General features: G+C 45.4%; 1 protein-coding gene across 3 annotated transcripts in view; it reads right to left on the bottom strand.

Moving 5' to 3' along the window:
* The window catches only part of DSP (desmoplakin), a 51,775-nt gene extending 33,808 nt beyond the window's left edge, over positions 1-17,967 (bottom strand). For 2 of the 3 annotated variants that reach the window (XM_040057118.2, XM_040057138.2), the window contains exon 1: positions 4,976-5,175. In XM_040057118.2, coding sequence (XP_039913052.1) covers positions 4,976-5,175 — 200 coding nt within the window. Of the gene's footprint in view, positions 1-4,975; positions 5,176-17,926 lie in introns of those variants that run through there. The other variant, XM_040057128.2, reaches the window with a different exon arrangement.
* Between the last annotated feature and the right edge of the window lie 3,089 nt (positions 17,968-21,056).

The following is a 21,056-nucleotide window of genomic DNA, read 5'->3' as shown; positions in this document are numbered from 1 at the left end:
CAAGGCAGAACACACTGCTCCCCTGCTATAATACCCTCCTGCTCTCCCTGGGAAATGAGAGGACAGCCCAACCCCTGCTGCCGCTGGGATTTGGGCAGGATAGCAGCTCAGGCAACATCTCCCTGCTGGAATATACCCCAACTGAGCTAAATCCAGCCATTGCTTTACTGTTGAATCCTCAGTGTCTGAACCAGGATTTGAGTTTAACTGATGAGCAGTACCCATGATCATTACAAGACCCCCTGCTCTACTGAAACAAGACAGAACTATTCCTGCTTTCCCTAAAAGGGGCTGAGAAACATGCTATATGACGAGTTATGAGAGTAGAGACAGACATGTCAGCAGTCCCCACGTCCCCAGAACACAGCAAGGCTGAGTACTTCTGGCACCGACTTATTCAAGCAGTCAAAAAATTATCCCAAGTGATGCGTTTACCAAACATCTTCTCTAAGAACACAGCTTGCACCCTCACAGCTTGCCCTCTGTGGGAGCTGATGTCATCAGTGCAGAACCCAAGGGGCAAGGAAGCCAGCTGCTTTCTGCTTTCCCATTTTGTCTCCTGCTGCTGCAAGACCTGCACACCCCCAGCAGCAAACGCCTGGGCCATGGGGGCTGCACTGGTGTCTGCCTTTGATACTGCACGTCCAGAGCCCACTGGGTTATCCGGGGTGTGATCAGTGCCCAGAGAAGCAGGGCAAAGGAGACACAGAAACACATCCAGCAGTTCTGAGGAGCCCTCCCACAGCTTCACAGCTCCTAAAGTTTTGGGAGGACAAAGAGGTTGCTCTTGTCCTGAAGATACTATTTAAAACAAATTAGAATAATCCTTGTTAAATTTTCCAAGCCCTCCACAAAACTTCTAGACTTTTATAAGTTCAAAGTTTTTTAATTTTTTTATTCATTCAAAAAAAATGGAGGAAGCTTTAAAAGGACATCTTCTGGCAGATCCAGAGTATTGAATGATTCCCGTAAATCAATGAGAGCAAGAAAAAAAATAGCGCTTCTTTTTCTTCATGCTTCCCAGCCCCCTCCACACAAACTTGTTTGAACAAGCAAAAGATTCATAAAGGGATTACCTGGTATGCCCAGGGTAGGCAAGTCAGAAGAAAAACCTGACCTGGAATCTGCATTCCCAGCACAGAGCCTGCACATACCACCGCCCATCTGCCACCACCTGCCAGCTGGGTGTGTGTATGCTGGAAAACGCAACGGCATTAAGGTGGTGAATCATGACATCCAGAAGAATATAATCTGGAGTTAAAATGCTGTAGTCCAGCTTTCCCCCTCCCGCCTCAAAGAAGGCGATTTGACAAACTGTCAAATCATCAAGAGCTCTCCCCATATGTTTCTGCTCCAACTAGGACCAGTTTTGGCACACCACAGGCTCACCAAACTAGTCCCATACATCTGCCAAGTATGCACATAGACTAGGGCTTCCAGGACCGCTGGAAACCTCCAAAGACCTCTGCATCTGGCACAATCCGGCTCTAAATACCATTAAAAATGTGCAAAAATCCACTAGTCCCTACGGAATTATTAGGACGCCGGAGGTTTAGTGCCTTTGCAGCATGCAGGGTTTCACAAGGGACCGTACCACACCTGCTCACAGAAAGTCCTCATGCTTTTTCCCACTGGTATGAATCACCAGGAGCAACAGAACCATTCCCAAAGGCCCGACCTGCCCGATGCACCAGGCTGCTCACACGCTGCCTCTCCCACCTCCGCCTCTGGGAGAGGCAGGTACCAAACACCGGCTTTAGCCTGGACCATGGAAATACACCTCTGCTGGAGAGCAGTCGCTCGAAACGCAGCAAACCGCCTTCTCCTGACGGAGGCTTTCACACCTGCACGTCCCTACGGAACAGAGAGCTGGGAAAGGCACAGCCTGAGTCTCTTCTCACGGCGTGGCAGGGTGACCAGGTCCCTGCCAGCCAGAGCACAGCGCAGGCAGGGCAGGTGTTCTGCAGCAATTCGGACACATTCCTCCCTCGCCGTCAGAGCAGCCCAAAGTTACACGCCAGCTCTGCCACAGCTCCGCTTAGCCAGGACTCTCCAGATCCTTGCGAGACTGATGGGAAAGGCGAAAGTGCGGCTTTGAGTCGGTTTTCTCCAGGTTTACTTTGTTTCTTGGTTCCTCAAAGTAATGTCAGGGCAGGGGAGGTAGTTTTCTAACTCCTTTTCTAACCTGAAGCACAGAGGTTACATTAATCCTTAAGGAGAACTGTGTGAATTAATTTATGTTCATGTCACTCAGTGACTGTGAATCCTAGGCTATTTTTCTCCCCAATCTCAGCAATGACAAATAAAACTGCAGAGCCTTGCATTTTTTTTCTTTTCTCTCATGGTTTATCAGATTTGCTATCTCCATAGCAAAGACATGGATAAATATTTGACTGATGAATTGGCAGTTTAGCAGCGTTGTGAGTCACTGTCAAGCTGAGTATCTGTACTCCGAGCCAAGCACATCCTGAGTTCCCAAGCCAGAAGAAACCGGGAATGTTGTAAAAGCACCTTGCTGAGCCCTAAGGGTAGGGAGCGTCTCATATTGCTCTGTGAGTAATGTAACACTCAGCACAGACTTGTTTGGCAGAATACGCCCCAAAACTTACAAGACTAGACCCTAACTTGAATCCTGCTGCATTTAAAAATTAGGGTCGAGTGATCTTCCCCATGGAAAAAAGAAGCCTCTGTTTTCTGAATTCAGTAGATGCCACTAAACATGTCAGGCTAAACACATTTAATAAAACCAGATCCATAGATGATGGCCCTGATCCCAATAGCTCAACATGCAGAGCATTTAGTGGATTTTCTGCACACAGACACACATGCAATCATCAGGCAAAACTGCTTGTTTCATTAACTGACAATACACCACTTGTTTTGAGACACATTTTAACTCATTTTAAGCGCTGCTTAAAAATAAACCTATGCAACTCAGTAAGCTGGCAAACACACATACTCTGTAGCAAAAAACATGTAAGGTATCCGGTATAGATTTTTTTACGGTCAGATTATTTTTTTTTATATATATATATATAATCTCAATAATTATTGTCTTTAATTCCATTCAGAAGTCTCACAATGAAGTGAACAGGAACTCTCATTGCAACTTCTTTGCCAGACATTCTTTTCCAGAAAGGAGATAAGAATATCATGTTATAAAAAGCAAATGAAAGAATGCTGATATAAGGTTGTTAACCTCTTGATCAGGTCTGTCCTTTCCACTGTTGCTATACCACCACTGAATGTTACAGAAAGAAGAGCCTACAAACAACAGACTGGCTTAAAATAGGTAACTATTAGCCACAGAATGCTAAATTAAAGGAAAGCATTTCTCCTCTAGTGAAAGTCAGGAGTGATATGGAAATCACTCTAGTGAATCCAAACAGAGTTGCACCAGTGTAAAGGGAGGAAAAAAAGAACCAGGAAGTATCATGAGCTGCCATTCATTTTTCATGGCTGTCTCTTGTAAACAGTAAAGGTATTTGCAACGAAGTACCACTAGCAAGACAAATCCTCACACTGGCAGTGCAGCAATGGCATTTTGGAGTCCTAAGGTGTGCACTCCCCAATGCTACAGTACTGAATTGTTCTTATTATAGAGCAATAAACAGATACACTACTGTATTGGTACCTGGAGGTGCTCTAGTTGCAATTCATTGTAACTAACTTACCTATGCACACAACAAACCAAAAGTCAAAAAACTAAAACTTGGAACTGGGAAAAGTAACAAACAAAAAATGCACAGAAAGCAAGTTTTGTCATTCATTCAGTGGCACTCTAGCAACTGGTCTGACATACCTAAGCAGAGCACACTGGGCTCTCTAGGATAACCCTAATTCTCCACGGCCACTCATAGATCTGCTTGATATAAAAAATCCTGCCTTTTCTCATCTGCTGTTTATTCACTACGTATGTTTAATTCTCACCCTTTTGCAATCCAATTATCTACTATCCATAAAACTAGGGCTTAAATTCTAACACAAAATATATGACAGGGCTTCTGCATCAATTCCTGAGTCAGTGGCATTCATAATTAGACCAACAGACTTAATACAGCCATTCCACACACACAAACCAGTCATCACCAGCTGTGCTTTGTGATGGTGCTGTACCATACACCAGCATTGCTTCCCTCCTTCAGTGACTGTAACTGCTTTTCAGTCTTGTGAACTCCCAAGACAAGGAGATAAATGGAGAAGTCTTCATGATTACTGCACTCTGCAGAAGGTCCTTGTCAGGCTTGATGCGTAGATTGCTGGTACACTGCATCCATGAGAACAGGCACTCCTCAAGCCAGGATTCACAGCTGGATTCACACCCTGCCTACAAGACCTTGACTGCGCTCACAGCACCAGGGCATGCAGGAAGTTAATAAGGTAAGAGGAGAGGACAGCAGACCGATGTTGCTTGTCATGTATCTCTGCCCCCTGCCACCAAATGTCAGGGATCGCTCTATAAAGATGATGACTTAGACTCCCAGGCCTCACACAAGCTAGAAACAAACTCAAAAATTAACAAGAGAACATTTTCCACTAGCTAAAATGGTTTTATAGTCCTAGCTATGCAACTAGTCGAGGAAGGCAGAGCCTGGGCGTATGGGCTATAAAGCAATTCACCTCAGTTCAGCTCGTTTTGCGTCACCGAGCGAAGCGGGGGTTTATCAGCACAGAACTGTTGGGTCAATACAGCCAGCACTGACCCATTTACAGCCCTCGGTGCAAACGAGAGACATTGTTTTTAGTCCTGCTACTCTCTTCAAGGAGAGTCACCAGCAAAAGCGGCTTTTTGAAAATAAGTCCTCCGCTTGCATTTAAGAGCCTTTTAGAAGATAAGTCGCCTCAGGGAAGAGCAGGATAAAGAAACTTGCAAGACCGCACCTAGGGAATCCCACCGCGGGATTCCGCGAGCGGGCGCACGGCAGCCGTCCGAAGGCGGCCCCGAGGGAGCGGGGCCGGCCGGACCCGCACCTACCCGTATCCGTCGGAGGCGTAGTCCCCGCCGTAGGTCTTCTGGTAGTAGTAGGTCTTGTGGGTGTGGGTGGTGCCGCCGCCGCCGCCGCCGCCCCCCACGACATGGGAGCTCATCTCGTAGCGCAGGTCGGTGCCGGACTCTGCCCGCGCCATGCGGCCCAGGGTGTTGATGCGCGGGTGGGAGCCGCCGTTGATGCTCATGGCTGCGGGGGAGCCGCCCGGGGCCACGCGGGGCGAGGGGCGAAGCGACGGGGACACTCAGCCGGACCCGACGGCAGGAAAGGCATTCACGGCCGGCAGCGCCCGCCGCGGTGCCGCCGCTCCCTCGCGGTCCGCCGAGGGCCGGGGAAGGGCCGGGAGCCGGGGGTCGGTACGGCCCGCAGGTGAGAGCAGGGCGGGTGAGGGCAGGAGCGCGGTGCGGAGCCGGGCGGGCGGCGAGGGCTGCGGGCGGCGAGGGCTGCTGGCGGCGGCGGCAAGAGCGGAGGTCCCGTCCCGTCCCCTCCCCGCCGGCAGAGGAAAGGCGAGGCCACACCTTTTCGTGGTGGTTTTAAGCGGCGCTCCTGGGCGTGGAGCCGCGCCTCGCCTGCGTCCTCCGCGCCTCCCCGGCGGCCGCCCCGGGTTCCTCGGCGGCCCGGGCCCCCGCCCCGCCGCGCCCGGCCGCTGCGGTGTCGCTCCCCGGTGGCCGCCCGGGCCCCGCACGGCCTCTGTCACCGTCGCACCCGTGTTTCCACCACATTTCCCGGTGCGTGTGCTGCCCTCAGGAGTCGCCAGCGGAGGTTGGAGTCCACCTGAAACTTCCTCCCGAGCCTGTGTCTGCGGGCTGGCGCTTGCCCCGGAGCTGCGGCCGAAGCCGCGGGGCATGGGGCGGCTCGCCCGACGGCTGGGAGCGCTGCGGGGAGGATGGACGGGGCCAGGGTGCCCTCGACGCCAAACACCTTTGTGCCCCTCCTGGAAAGTACCCGCCGCCTGAAAAAAGCATTGCTGGGAACAATCGGCACCGTTCCGTCGAGGATGAGTCTGGTCCCCTGGCAGCTGCTTTCTGCCCTGCGCATCACAGGGTGTTGATACACGTCGGGAAAACGACGTGCGTGTTTCATCGATTCCAAAACACACAGGGTCACACATTCAGGAAGGCTTTGGGCACTCCAAGCCCAGTGCATTTCTGAAACAGGGCTGAAACTTGTGCCCCAGTGGATGAAATGTTTGACTAGTGCCACGCGCTGACTGCATTTGTGCCCGAGAAAGAAGATAATCAGAAACAGGCATTTAAACTTGTCTTTTCTCCTCAGATTTTCTTGATTCCCACCTTCTGATGCTCTGAAAGTTGTGTTTAACTTTCAAATAGGCTGCATCTTAGGAGACAAAGTAATTTTAACACATTCATGTGCGTACAGGGTGTCAGCAGAGGCAGTTTGCTGTAGGATGCCCAGAGGGGCCTTTGTTGCCAGCCCATGACCATCGGATTAGTCTCAGGTGTCAACTGAGCACCATTTCTTAGCTAGTCTCACTGGCACTGCCTCAGCTGGTCTGCCGCTTGTCTGTGGCGTTGGAAACAAAGATGGCCAGATTTTAAGAAGCAGCAGTCACTCATGGATAACTGTGCCAGGCTTTCCTGAAATAATCCTGAGGCTCTCATCCCAATGTATAGTACATGAGCCAGCCATATCAGCCACCTGATGCTCTGCAACAACACGCCTGCTGGAAGTTTTTTCAACTTGTGTGAGATTACCAGCAGCCCACACCATGCATAAATTCTTGGGCCTGCTCCTGTCTTTTCTGCACTCCTCATTTTCCTGGTATTTTAAACCCAAGTGATAGGTCACGGGACAGTAAGTAACAACTAGATAAACATATCAAAACTTCCTGAACTATTCAAGAGAAAACAGAACGAGTGCAGTCCTCCCCAGTGCCACTGAAACTGCTGGGACTCTGTGGGAGCACCATGGCACAGGCCACATGAGAACCTGCCCTGCTGCTGGAAGTGATGGGCAAGGTGTGGCATAAGAGCTCCTCCAAGCAAAACGTGGGTCTGCTTGGTCCTGAAGGGCATCCTGGTGGCACCGCCTGGAGCTGTAAAGAGCGCTACGGAGAGGCAGAATGCAAGGTGGCTTATTATATGTGAAGTCATGCAGTGACTTTTATATTGTAATATATATGCTGTACTATATGTAATGTGAATCATTATATATGAGTGCGCATATATATGTATACAGATATACATATATATTTGTGTGTATATGTGGGTTTGGGATGCTGCTTTGAATACAGATTACATCTGCACGATTGGATGGTTTGACATTACATTTCAAAGCTGTAAGGGAGCAAAATACAAAACAAGGATGAGTAAGAAAAACAAATATAGAAGCTTAATGCTATAAAGGAGGAAGAAAAAAGTAGAAAACACGTAGAATAGGCAGGAAATGCAGAATGAGAGAAACTTGAACTTTGTGCTTTGATACTCCAGTCCAAACTTTTTGAAGCATAAATACAGTTCTCTGAATTAGTACCACAATGTACATAAAAGTCAGATTCTTGCATGGTGGTGTATCAAGCCAGGCATTTGTATTTAGATGTACAAATATAAAGCTTTTTGTTGTTGTTGTTTTTCCTAGCAAGTCCCTTTGAAAGCTGTCCATTTATATTTATGCATATTTAGAGATCCAAAAGTATTACACTGACTTGAGGTTCTTGCTGAGTTTTAGCACCACCTCCAATCAGCCCCACTTTTCATCTTGGACTGGTGTGCCAGCTCAGTGAGACACACGATTATCTGTGGAAACAGCATGTGTGTGATACACTCAGAGGCCTGGATGAGTCACTGCTACCTGGACACATAGAAAAATCCTTAAATACTCAAATAATGACTGGGTTCTGGAGGTCCTGCTAGCACAATTAGCCCCACTGAAATGAGGATGAGAGGATAGGACTGAGGGCAGAAAAGTTCTCCTATCTTAGATACCTTAATAGATAGAGAAATGAAATAAATGAATAAAAAAAATTAAATTTGCTGAAATAGTCAGTGTTTCTTGGGTGCTTACCCTAGGTGGACTCAGTTGTCTTGAAGCAGGATCAAGTCACATAGATATTGCTTGAAGTTCATCTAAATGCATGAAAATACTGGTTTAATAGCTGGATGATCTCACTTAAACCTTGCTCCACTATTCCTGGAAAGGCCAGTCCTGACTTACCTAAGGCCGCATCCTAAGTTCCTTCACTTTCTTTGGCATCAAAGAGTTTTTGAGTGTAAATGGCCAGAAACCTGCAAACTGCAGTCTCATAGTGTCCCTCCCTCATGGTGTTCCTCTCCATAGCAGTGGGGTTGGAAGTAGCTGATCTTTAGCATCCCTCCCCACTCAAGCCAAACCATGATTGTATGATTTTTCTCCCAAGGAAAACTACATGCAGGAGAGAATAAAATGCCGTAATTTGGAGTTCATCGTTCCTCTCCTTTAGCAGAGTTCTGTCTCCTAAGGTAAGGATGTATTAAAATTGCGTAGATCTTAGGAGCCACTCTTTAAGCAAGTTAGTTTCAAAGAGTTCTAATATTCCCTACCCAAGCTTGAGCTAGGGTCCACGATGCAGCCCTATTTCCTAATGTGCCTCCCTTAGAACTGCAGACACCATGAGGATATTAGGAGACAGCAGTTCTAGAGAGGCAAAATGTCAGCAGCTGATGACTACTTCAGTAAGCAGAGGGAATCTCCTTTACACATAATATCTGTGCTAGGTATATATCTTTAGTTTTAGTAAAAGGCTCCTTTCCAACTCCAAACGGTGGACCCAAAAGACCTATTTTAGGCTTGGGCTGCTGGATAGTGGGTCTTTACTCAGGACACTACGTGAACTGAACTTAACACGCTGTGTTGGTCCCTGTCTATTTTATCTTAAGAACTGAATTCCCAGGGGCACACTGAAATTCCCCTCGATGGCTTGTTAATTCATTGCTTTTGGCAGTAGTTGCCAGCCCCTCCTATTTCACGTGGCCTCTTCTGAGCTTATTGAATGGCATCCTCCCTTTAATGCCCTCCTTGCCTGGATAGGAACCAAATAAATTTAAAGTAGCTGAAACATATTGATAACCAGTGACATCTGACATTCAAAGTACAAATCTGAATATGACTTGTTAACTGATTTCCATTATTGTAGCTTGCAAGAAAGCAGCTCTGGCCTTCCGAACAGGTCAAATCATCCAGGTAAACCAGTATGTGTTCCTAACTCCTACAGTTTGGGCCAGCAAGGACAGGTTTGCACGTGCAAGCCACTAATCTGACTATGTGTCTTTGTAAAGTGTTTGATATGCATCACTCCTCCTGTGTAGGGGCTTCCTGGGAAGAGGCAGCTTGGGCTGAGTGGCAGCATTCACAAATGCCATGGTTGTGATGATGTGAAAGTCAGTCCTGTGAATTTCCACTTTTGACCCTTTGCTCAGGCAGAATTCTCCCCACAAAATTGAGTTAACATTCCAGAGTCTGAGCTGTTCTATGCATGTGAAGAGAGGCTGGTGCCAGTAGGAAGACCTCTGAGCAACAGCAGACATGGTCCAAAATGTCATTAATAACAGACTGAGAGGGCTCAGCCAACTTATTCAGCTGTATCCCTGTCATGGGGAAGATATCTCTTAAATACACTCAAATGGTGTCTAATTATGGGCTAATTTACAGGGCCCTGCAGCAAAATGCACTTTAAAATGTAGATATGTCCCAGTGAATGTTTGGAGAGTTTTTGGGGGCCAGGTACAATTGACACAAGGTGCTCACTGTGAGCCTGTGTCCAGTCAAGTCCAGGAATGCCTGCCAAGAGCTGTCATTTCCAGGTTCCTGAACAGCTGCTGTGTTCCTTTCATACAATCCGTGGAATATTACCATCCCTACCTCTGGCAGAGTTTTTTTTAAAAAAAAAAAAAAAAAAAAAAAAAAAAGCCTTTGAATTCATCAAGAGGAATGAAGCTTAGGACTGCACAATTCCTTCTATACCATGCAGAAGTAGAGGGTGTGGTAAGGGATGTGTCAGCCTTGTCAAACCTGAATGACTACTCAGACAAAAAGTTTCAGGATGCCTCACTCTTCAGCTTCAGATGGAGGAGACCAGCACGGGACATTGTTTTCCCAGCATGGTCCTACCATGACCCACAGAGCGTGCACACAGTATTTCTACGCAGCTCTTGATTTCATGTTGCTGCAAGTAGAGCATTCGAACAATGACTGTATAAGGTCAAATATTGAATATCACCTTAATTAATTATTATGGTTCCTTTAAAGTCTCACTTCACCATTCTGTTTCTTTCACCAACACCTGGTGATGTTGGCTAGAGCTTGAAAAGTTAACACATCTCAAGATACTTAATAGTGCTGAGAGCAATTCAAAGCTATTTCTGGCTAATTATTCTTTAGTAGTTGGACAAAAAAATCTTTTCAGTCACATGCCAGACATGCAAAATGCATTCATTTATGAAGATGCATTATTTTAGTAAAATATGAACTTTTGGCAAGGTGTATCTGCCTCTCATTATTTAGACAGTTTGATAATTGGTGTTAGATACCACAGAGCTGTTCAACCACACACAGCACAAGGTGAGAAGCAGGACAGTAGAAGCTCTCAAGGGATCTTTACAATTGCTTCGCACTGGGGCTGCTCTAATTTACACCCAGGTGTCTTCAAGCCCAAAGGGATAAGGAGCGCCATGATTTTATTGACACCCATCCCTTTCTTCTGCTTGCGCCCTTATTCTTTGAAATGAAAGTGAAGGATCCAATGGGAGCCTCTACAGTTGCCCTGTAGACACCTGGGGTTCTCTCTCATTAGAGTGAATCTTCCATCAGCAAGGTTGCACATCGTAACAGATGTTTGTCATCCCAGTATCTCAAATAACTGGGTTATGGCACTGGCCTGAGGCACTGATAGCCTTATTAAAATGTTACCACCATAATTTAAAATACCTTGTAAGAGGGAATACCAGATCAGAGCAGTTATAAAGGTTCCAAGCATCTTTACTAACTTAATGGAGGAGGGAAGGGTAGAACTTTTATAAAAAGATTTTCATGCACGTCTCCCCTATGCTGAACTTTTATGGTCTATACAAGACTGTGGAGGATAATGGAGAATTGGATCTAATATACATAAAGGAATGCCAATTAACTCACTTTGCACTAGTTTTTGCAAGCAGACCTGTCATTTCATGTTCAATTTGTGGGTCATACCACAACTACTTTGATAACAGCCAGTGAAAGTAAAGGTTCAGTTCTTTACTGTGCCAGAAGCTCTGCTTCTCACAGCTGAGGATTGGAGGTGTCATCCTTAAAGGAATATTTTGTTCTCCAACACCCTGAGGCTACGGAGGGCAATTTATCTTCTGGTAGAATTGGAAGCCTCCTTAACAGGATACCTTCTGTACAAATTCCAGATGTTATCGCAGCGTTGTGTGCCCCAGCTGTGCGTGCTTGTACACCCAGCCAGCAAGAGCTCACCACACCAAAGGGACCTTGCGCTACTTGGCAAAGGCAGCTTTAAGAATTGATGGGTGCGGAAAAAGCCTTTTCAAATAAATAAAACTTGACTTCAGAAAGTTGCCTAAGAGTCTTTTTTATTCTCATCATTCAACGGGGGATTTTGTTGCTATCAAGTTTGCAGTACAGGTGAGAAAAGAAAGGAAAAAGAGGCACCTTCTCTCACACACACCCTCCTTAACTCTAATGACAAATTCAGAAGTGAGAAACTGAAGTCAGCCTCTCTCCTCCCTCCAGCTGGGTCATGTTGATAAGAAATGTAAGCTCTTTTATTCCAGCTGTATTTTCCTCCATTATAAAAGCACAACTATTGCTAGAACTCATTTAAACCTCGGGCAGGTGTTGTCAGAAGGACCAGGATACTGCAAGGCAGACACTGGGGATCATGAAACATCTGTGATTTCCACAGCTTTCAAGATGTGTCAGTGTAAATGTGGAAGTGTTCTCCAGTCTAGACCAAATTCCAATGCTGCCTAAGTTTCTCTCAGACTTGCAGTATTCTCCTCCTTCTCCTCCTCCTCACTTAGCGCTGTAGTTCTGCTGCTTAGCATTCAGGAGCTGCTGTGCTTCCTTCCCCCAAACACCTACATGAGCCCTGTAGTTCAAATAACAGAATCAACTGCATTTAGTTTTCTGCCTTCTCATCCTCTGCTCCATGTAATTATAAAAGTCTGATAAAGAGACCAGAGAATTAAAGTCCTGATATGATGAGATGCTAAAGAAGCTACTTTGCATCAGTGTTTTCTTCCCAGCCCTCCAATTTGGATGTGTGGGTATCTACAATATCTTCTCTATGTAAGTAGGTCTGAGCAATATACATAGGAAATAAAAATATTATTTTATTTCCTCTTTTTTCTGTTTAGATCCACTTTTCAGCTAGGATGATTTAGCTTCTTTTAGGAAACCTCAGCTGTTTCCATAAAAATGTTCAGTTTTTGCATGATTAGCAGCATAAGAAGGATGACATCTATGTTGAGTTTGCATGGCCTGGTTTTGGTAGCAGAGGGGCTGCAGGGGTGGCTCCTATGAGAAAGTGCCAGAAGTTTCTCCAGAACCAGTGCCAGACAGCTCCAGGACCGACCCATCACGGACCAAGGCTGAGTTAATCAGGACTGAAAGTAACACTTCTGTGATAACATATTTAAGAAGGAAAAAAGTTATTGCAGAAGTAAATTTTAGTCACAGAAGGGCAGAGTTAGAATATGTGAGAGGAACAGCCCTCCAGACACCAAAGTCAGTGGAGAAGGAGCAGGAGGAGGTGTTCCAGGAGCTGAAATTCCCCTGCAGCCTGTGGTGAAGTCCACAGTGAGGCAGCTGTTTCCCTGCAGCCCATGGAGGACCATGGGGATGCGGAGATTCACGTAGAGCCCATGGAGAAGACCCACGCCAGAGCAGGTGGATGCCTGTGAACCTGTGGGAAGCCCCCTGGAGCAGACTCCTCTTTCCACCTGTAGACTTGTAGAAAGAGGAGTCTACACTGGGACAGGTCTCCTGGTAGGACTTGTGACCCCATAGGGGACCCATGCTGGAGCAGGCTGTGCCTGAAGGACTGCACCCTGTGGAAAGGTGACTCATGTTGGAACACTTTGTGGAGAACGGTTACCATGGGCAGGACTCGCACTGGAGAAGTTCATGGAGAACTGTTTCCTGTAGGAGGGATCCCAAGCTGGAGCAGGGGAAGCTGCTCCCTGTGATGGCCTGAGCATAACCCCCATTCTCTGTCTCCTACCATGGCGGAGGAAGTAGAAATGGGAAGGAGGAAGGGATGGGGGGGGAAAAGTGTTTTGAAGATTTATTCTACTTCTCATTATCCTACTTTGATTTTGTTAGTTATAAATTCAGTTAATATCCCCAAGTTGAGTCTGGCTTGCCCATGATGATATTCGGTGAGTCATCTCTCTCCTGGTCTTTGTCTCAGCTCATGAACCCTTTGTTCTGTTTTCTCTCCCCTGTCCCCTAGTGGAGGGGAGTGATAGAATGGCGTTGGTGGGCACCTGGCATCCAGCCAGAGTCAACCCTCTACATACAAAATTATTCTGATGGGAAACAAGGAGGAAGAATTATTATTTTGTGTTTACTTTCTTGGCATAGCTCTGAGCTCCTGTGCTAGCACTGAGGGGTCAACAGTTTTTTTTTCTGCATGGATTCCTAGAAAATTACCTCCAAATGGCATTGTAGGAATCCAGATCATCTCACTGTACAAATGCCTCCTATGCCTTGTGCATAGGTCTCAGTGACCTAAGCGTGCTCAGGAAGGGTTTAAAACACCTGTGGACAGATACTATAAAACCTCTCAATATGAAAGACTATGTAATGCACTGGATAGATAGATTATTTCCTTCAATATAAGCAGAAATTTCATTTGCCCATGCCACTCTGTTAAATGTGAGTTTAAATTAAGGGCAAGTCCTGTCCTGCCAGTTGCCTGACTGGTATGGCCTCACTTCCAGGACAGACTCTAGCCACATCCTTGAAAACAGCTTTGTCCGCAAGAAAGCAATAAAATAATAATTATGAACTAGACTGCTGTGTAGAGCACTGTGCTTTCTTGTGCTTTTGTAGCTAATGCACCTTGTTGATGCAGGCAAGAACAAGAGGAAGTACAACATGGCTCTTCTGGGAGAGGCAGGAGCACTCAGGGCTTGCTCCACCTTTCTGTGAGCTGGGCAAAGGGTGCATGGGAAGTGGCATGAGAGAGACACTGCCCAAGGAGAGCTCCTATGCAGCGGTGCTGGGCAGGAGGAGGAAGTACTTGACATATTTGGCCATGGAGTTTTGCCTGCAGAGATCAGCAGAGGCCTGTACTGCTGCAAGGAGCTGCTTCACCCCAGCTGCAGGACCTCACATTTGTCCTTGTCAAATGTCATGAGGCGCCTGTTGGTCCCTTCCTCCAGCTGCTCAGGTCTCTCTCAGTGTCAGTTCTGCCCTGGCACGTGTCAGTCGCTCTCCTTTGGTGAGTTTGGTGTCAGCTGCGGGCTTGATGAGGGTGCACACTGTCTCCACTTTCACATCACCGACAAAGATATTAAATTGTCCAAACAGATCCCTGAGGAATTCTGCTTGTAAAAGCCTCCAGGTAGAATATGAACCCTTTAAGCTCAAAAAACAAGGCAATTTTTCACCCACCTACTAATCCACCTGTTCAGACCAGAATGTTCCAGCCTAGATACAAAGGTGCTCTAAGAAATCATGCCTAACATTAAGCTAAACTCAGAGCAGATAACAACCACTCTTCTTCCCTTATCACACAGAGCAATCAGTTTTGTCAGGCAGGGGAAATTCCCAGTCAATATTAGGGAAAATAAGTTTACCATGAGGGTAAACACTGGAGCAGGTGCCCAGAGAGACAGTGGAGTCTCCACCCTGGAGATAACTCAAAATCCAGCTGGGCAAGACCCTGAGCAACCTGCTCAACCTGGACCTACTTTGTGGAAGGGTGGGATGAGAGACCTCTAGAGGTCCTGCATAGCCTGTGTGATCTGATGATCCAGCCTTGGTAAATCCATGTTGACTATTCCCAATCAACACCTTCTCTTTCATGTAACACAGCCCTTTAATTCACCACTGTCCCTCAAAAAGGTTTGCTAACAGCACGATAACACCACATCTGCCCTGGAATGTCCTCTTTCCAAAGGACATAAATCACCTCTTATTATTTAGTAGCATACACACAAATTCTGACAGATTGAGTAGAGATCCTGATACTTCTGCCTTTTGGGTAGATGAAGACAAGGCTTTTCCTAGAGCATGTTTTTGTTAAATTTATTTCTTGTTGCTGGATGATAGCAATTAGGAGAAGATGGAGCTGTCAGCATTGTTTTTATAATAGAAGAATAAGGGACATAGATGTGTCCAAATGTTAGTGTTATTCACATTCAAGCATGCTAAAACATTAGAGCTGGTCATAATTTTGCCAGTAACAATAGTGACGAAATACTTTCTGAAAATCTCCCCTGTATTTTGGCATCTCTGGGAGGTGCCAAATGAGCCAAAAAACTAATGAGATGAGACAACATAACAGCTATGCTAACATTAGAAATGTAACAAGCAGAAAACAATGCAAAATTCTTATGAGTAAATGGCAAACAAGCTGATTTACAGTTGAAGATGAATGTTCATTGCTTACAACAATATGTTGTAAAACCATTAGGCATCATCCTTAGGACACATCTACACTATCATTGCGGTTTGCTCCCTCTTTCACTCCTGGGCCCCTGATTGTCCATACCACTTAAATGCTGGTTTGCCCCCAGGCTTCCACATTGAGAAAATCGACTCTCTCCCTCCCAGAGGGCACACAATTCCCAGGTCCCAGCTCCAAGGACATAAGATGCTCCACTGCCTAGGTCAGACTTTTCTTCCCGAGGCGGTCAGGGTTTACTTCCCGAGCAGACCACGGGTTGTGTAGGCTTGCTCATAGTCTCTCGTTGTTCTGAGATATTCATTTTGCTCTGTTGCTTCATCTGGAGCAGATGAGCAGCTCTCTGCAGGGCTACTGGAAGGCTGCTCCAGGGGAAACCATGGATAGAGTCCTTCAGTGAAATAGTCCACTGTGGGTTTAGCAACAGTCCATCCCCCGGAACATCAGCTAGTATTTTGTGTACGCTGGCTGGCTCTGTTTCGTTAAGCTTGCTCTGAGCCAATTTTGTGGTAAAAAACCACCCTGTTTCTTCTACAATCCTCATGCTACTAGTAATGAGAGGGATCACCCCCTTAGTAGCAGCAGGAGTTTTCCTTAAAACCGTTTCAGATTTCAAAAAAACATTTCAGATTTCTGTCACAAAACCTGACTTCCTGTATGTTTGAAGGAGGCTGGATCCTTCATGCATGAAGATGTTGTCCTCCTGGGCAACATGTCTATAAGAGGTCTGTGGGATGCCCTGGCTTAAGACAAGACCAATCATATATACAGTACTGCATGCAGAGCTACTTTTAAATAAACACACAAAAAGTCAGACCCAGAGGTCCCCAGGATTTTCATGTTCTACATTGCTATAATCTCTCTTCTAGTTTCATATGTCCTCGAGAAAATCAGGTTTTGCCTATCAAATCGACTGATGGGTGTATTCTATATACACTACCACACATTTCATGCATAACAAGAATAAAAACATCCTGCTCCAGAAGAGCGACTGCATTCATTCGTTCATTCATTGGATTGCATTTCCTTCCCCTTAATCCCTTTTTCTCTGCAGACTTTGCAGAGTCTCCACAGCTAAAAAACCTGTACAAAATTTACACCAGCATACTGAAAAATCCACTGCTGTATGGCCTTGTTTCTGATGGGAATAGCCCATCAGGGTGCTTGTTCTAACATGCGTGATACAATTTTTGCACCAGCAAACAAGTTTTTATCTAGCACGCAGAACTTATTCAGAAGGTATTCCTTCTGCTGGGACTAGAGGCAGGAATGAGTCACGTCTCCTTAACACGCATGAAGTGCCCTGCCCCAAGGAGTGCCTCTGTTTTCCTCCCTTCCCTGTCTTGCTCGCTCTCTCTCAAGCCTTAATTGTGTTGAGTTATAATGCTTTTGAGAAATCACTCTTAAAATTATGACTCCTGTTAAAGTTAATTAGAAATGAACCCCAGCCAGGAGAGCAGGGATAGTTTCATAATTGTTATTCTAGCTGAAACCAGGAGGATTCCCTGACCACAGGAAGTTCAAAGGACCAGCAGCAAAAGAATGAGATAACCTCTGTTTCCAGAGAACACCGGCTTTACTTGGAATGCCAGCGGATTTATGACAGGAGCTTTGCTCTAATTATTGTTCGGGGTGGAGCCTCTCACAGCGGTAAACAATAGGGTTTCTACAGGGCTGAAGTCTGTAACAGCACCACATATTTGGGCATAGGCACATTAGAGCAACACACATTCAGTGTATTTTAGGGTCTTCTCTCCCTGGAGCTGGATATTGTCCTAAAAGAGGAGGTGTTTCCCCATGTGACTCATTTGGGAAAAAAATATTCTTTGTTGTGGTCACATTATTTTAACAAGCAAAATGTAGTCAACTTTACAAATTTACAAAGCCAGAAGACATTTGAATCTGTGACACTTACGAACGAAAGGGAGGTTAATATAGACAATATTTATCTACATAAAAATAAAGTCAAAGCAAACTAATAACCTAAACCTGCAACAGGACAACAATAATTGTAAGACTGTACTCAAAACACCCTGTGGCAGAATTCCCATTGACTTCATTGGCTAAATTCTCACCCCACAGATTTTTCTTAAGCTTCTTCCACATATAAAATTAATTTCAAAGTCCTTTCAAAGATGAATACTGCTCTTACATTTTGAGCATCAACGGCATATTTAATGATTTATAAACACGCACAGTAGAGCCTTTGCCCAGAGGTCACCACAGTCTAGGTAAAATACAGCTAGAAAAGACTCAGAAGAGCGTAACAGCTACCTAATATAAACATTGATCATATATGCAGACTTACAAATATGGAGATGGATGGAGAAACATTTCAGATGCCGCCGTTTAAAGGGTTCATGCATATACAGAAGGTTTTGGAAAAAAAGAGAGGAAGGTCGTATGACTCAGTGTCAGGATGAAAGCCAGTTTTGTTAGCAGGCACCAAGCTGGGCTCTGTAAACACGTGTGGTCTAGTATGGTCTATGGTCCAGAGGGAATCTGGAGCAGCCTGAGAGCAAGATAAGGGAGGAATGTGTGAGCAGATACAGAGACAGGGGTCAGGAAGGGCATCAGTTGGAAAAGAAAGAGGCTCCAAACTCAGTGCAGAGAGACAGGGAAACCCGAAGTGAGGGGGCAGCTTGGCAGGAAAGAAGGTTAGCTTCAGCAATAGATGCACTTAGGATAATCCATGATGTGAAGCAAGGACTTACAAAAACACCATTTTGGTTTTTTTTCCTGCAAGTTTTAAATACCGATGATTTCTGTTGAAAGAATATATTTTGTCATTTTTTTAAGAGATTCAAGAAAAGTTTTCTGTGTATGAGTTGCAGATCTTACCTCTCCAGACTTACTGACATTATCCTTCTCTTTAATACCTGCAAGAAGAGGGCTGGTCACTTCTTGCAAAAAGGAGCAACACAACATATTTCTGCATATGATATACATGTTTTCTATGAATGTTATAATTTTTTTAGCAGAGGGCACCTTGGCCCTGTATTAAGGATTAACTTCAGTAAAACTGTGGTACGGTGTGAGCCTTGGCAGCAAAACCTTGTAAGGCAACGTGGAGATTCAGGAGCAATGCAGGCATGGGTAGGCACAGGGCTCAAAGTGGATTTTATTGCTGCTTGAAACCCAGCAGGTTCACAGAGACCCAGGATCCCATGGCTCCCACAGCCTGCAAAAATGCAGCTTGTGCCTCTAGCACAAGAGAGCAGGGAAATTCATCCAGCTGTGGACTGCCAGCCCTGTACCGGCAGGAATCTCAGTTTGCTTCATGTAAAAAAAGGGTCTTTTTTCCACACTTCCTTCTCATCTGTGAGTGTTCTCAGACACTGTCAGAAGGTCAGCAAACCACTACCTTGCAGGTAAACAGCAAACACAATAAACGGATATGTCAGCACGAGATGGCTGAAAGAGATGTAACAAACCCATTTTCTAAGTATGCTCTATCCTGCATACAGCCATAGCTTAAAACAGTGGGCTACTTTTCGCAGAGATGAAGTTTTAAAGCCAGAAGGAACTGGTTCAATAATATAATTGGTCCCTGGCACAGGGCAAACTCTGCAATCTCAGTTTGTAAATCTAATCTTTTATCAAACCTACATTTTGTGGCTGAGTTAAAGCATAACTTTTGGAAATGTAGACAATTCCACTTTTATTTTGGATGATTGTATGTCATGTGGTTAAGGGTTTCAAGAGGGAAAGACCACCTTCAAAGGATCATTTTGCATCACAGGTCTATGAAGCTGACAGTTTGACTTCCCCTTATCCCTGGACTAGAAAACAGTGTGAGAGCACTTGAGTTCTGTCCTACTGTGGGAGAATTGGCACCTTGTATGGGACCAGCTAGGAAAGCTTAGGTGAGAAAAAAAGAGACATGACAAAGGGATACTGAGGTGGAAAACTTGTCTTTCTTTCCAGCCACATTACTTGATCTGACAAAATATTTTTAGTCAAAAAACCAAACCTTTTCTCTCTTTTACCCTTAAATCATCCAGGATACTACAGTTCTACTCCTGCATCTTGCATTCGACCTCAGAAAAGAGCAAGCTCCAAAAAATGTTTTTCAACAAAAGAGAAAACCACAGTAAAATAACAAAGCATATTACACCCCCATTACGTGGCTCACAGCCAGGTAGGATGGTCTCAAGACCTGTTATTAAGCAGAAATAATAGACATTTGATCCTATGCATGCAAAATTATGAACTCAAACAGAGCATGCACTCATGCCCGTGCTGTCCGTCTCCTGACTCACACATGCAACTCTGGAATGTGTTACTTTCATAAAATATGCCTTTTATCTTGCTGCAGCTAACAGCAGATCTGTGGTTAGGAATTTTTCAGGCATGCTTCATTCAAGTGGTGCTGCCCCAACAGAGAGCTGCTGTGTCTTTCCCCTCCCCTCACAACCCTGCCAGGCAGCATATCCTGAGGGAGGCCTGGCACAGAGGAAAACTGGCTCTTGCCAAACTTACCTCCTGAAAAGAGGAGGGGTAACATGGGGCATGGCCAAAACCAAGAAATCCTCACAGTGGTCCTCTTGCAGCATGATCATTTTGCCTCCAGGATCTCTGACTGAAACAAGCAGGACTGGTAAAGGAAAAGGAAATTAATTTGATCCTGTGAAAGAGCAATCCATGCTTATGGTACCTTAGCAGAAGATTAGGTGTTGTCTGACACCAGCTAGGTAACCTTATATCTAAGTCTCTTGACTTAGACTAAGAAATGTCAGTGTCCATCCACATTACAGGCAGAATTTTCAGTTCTTCCACTTATGCACAGTAGAACCAAGGCCTCCTGAGGTGCAAAAGAACTAATTTTAGTGACTGGCAAATAAGCTCAGTTTGTACAAACATGCTGCCTGGAGAAATATTTTATTTATGATGAAATAAGTTTATTTCTAGCACAGAAGTATTTGGCACAGAAACTCCTTTTTGGGTTATAGAGTTGCTATATTTATAAACTGCAATCTCATCAAGACAATTACCTTCTTTTTACAGCACGTTCCATTCATGGTCCCTTCTGTTATATCTGTTGTCTTCACACAAGTCCTAAAGAACTGGGGAGAACAGGCAGGCCTCCACCCCCAATATACGGAATGAAATTATCCCAGTCCTCAACAAGCTTGTTTGAGTTCCAGCTAATTAAAAGGCATGAGAAGGGGGTAAGGATCTGGCCCTCTGCCCCTTCTTGCATCACCTGGGAGAGCTGAGGCCCCTACCACTTGCTTGAGAGGTCCAAGGAGGATAGTGCTCTCTCCCTGCAACTTGTGATCCTGGATGCTAATCTGCAAGTCACCGGATTGAGAAACGCTCTAATTCCACCCACTGAGCCAAACACATCTTGCGTTTAAATCTGTTGATATCAGTAGCTGTGCACAAGGGATGGATTTGCTGCGCTGCAGCTATCCACTGGATCACAGAAATTGCTG

The sequence above is a fragment of the Hirundo rustica genome, chromosome 1 (genome assembly GCF_015227805.2).
Source record: "Hirundo rustica isolate bHirRus1 chromosome 1, bHirRus1.pri.v3, whole genome shotgun sequence".
Taxonomy (NCBI): domain Eukaryota; kingdom Metazoa; phylum Chordata; class Aves; order Passeriformes; family Hirundinidae; genus Hirundo; species Hirundo rustica.
The sequence above is the reverse complement of the archived record's forward strand: the minus strand, read 5'-3'. Positions and strand labels throughout refer to the sequence as shown.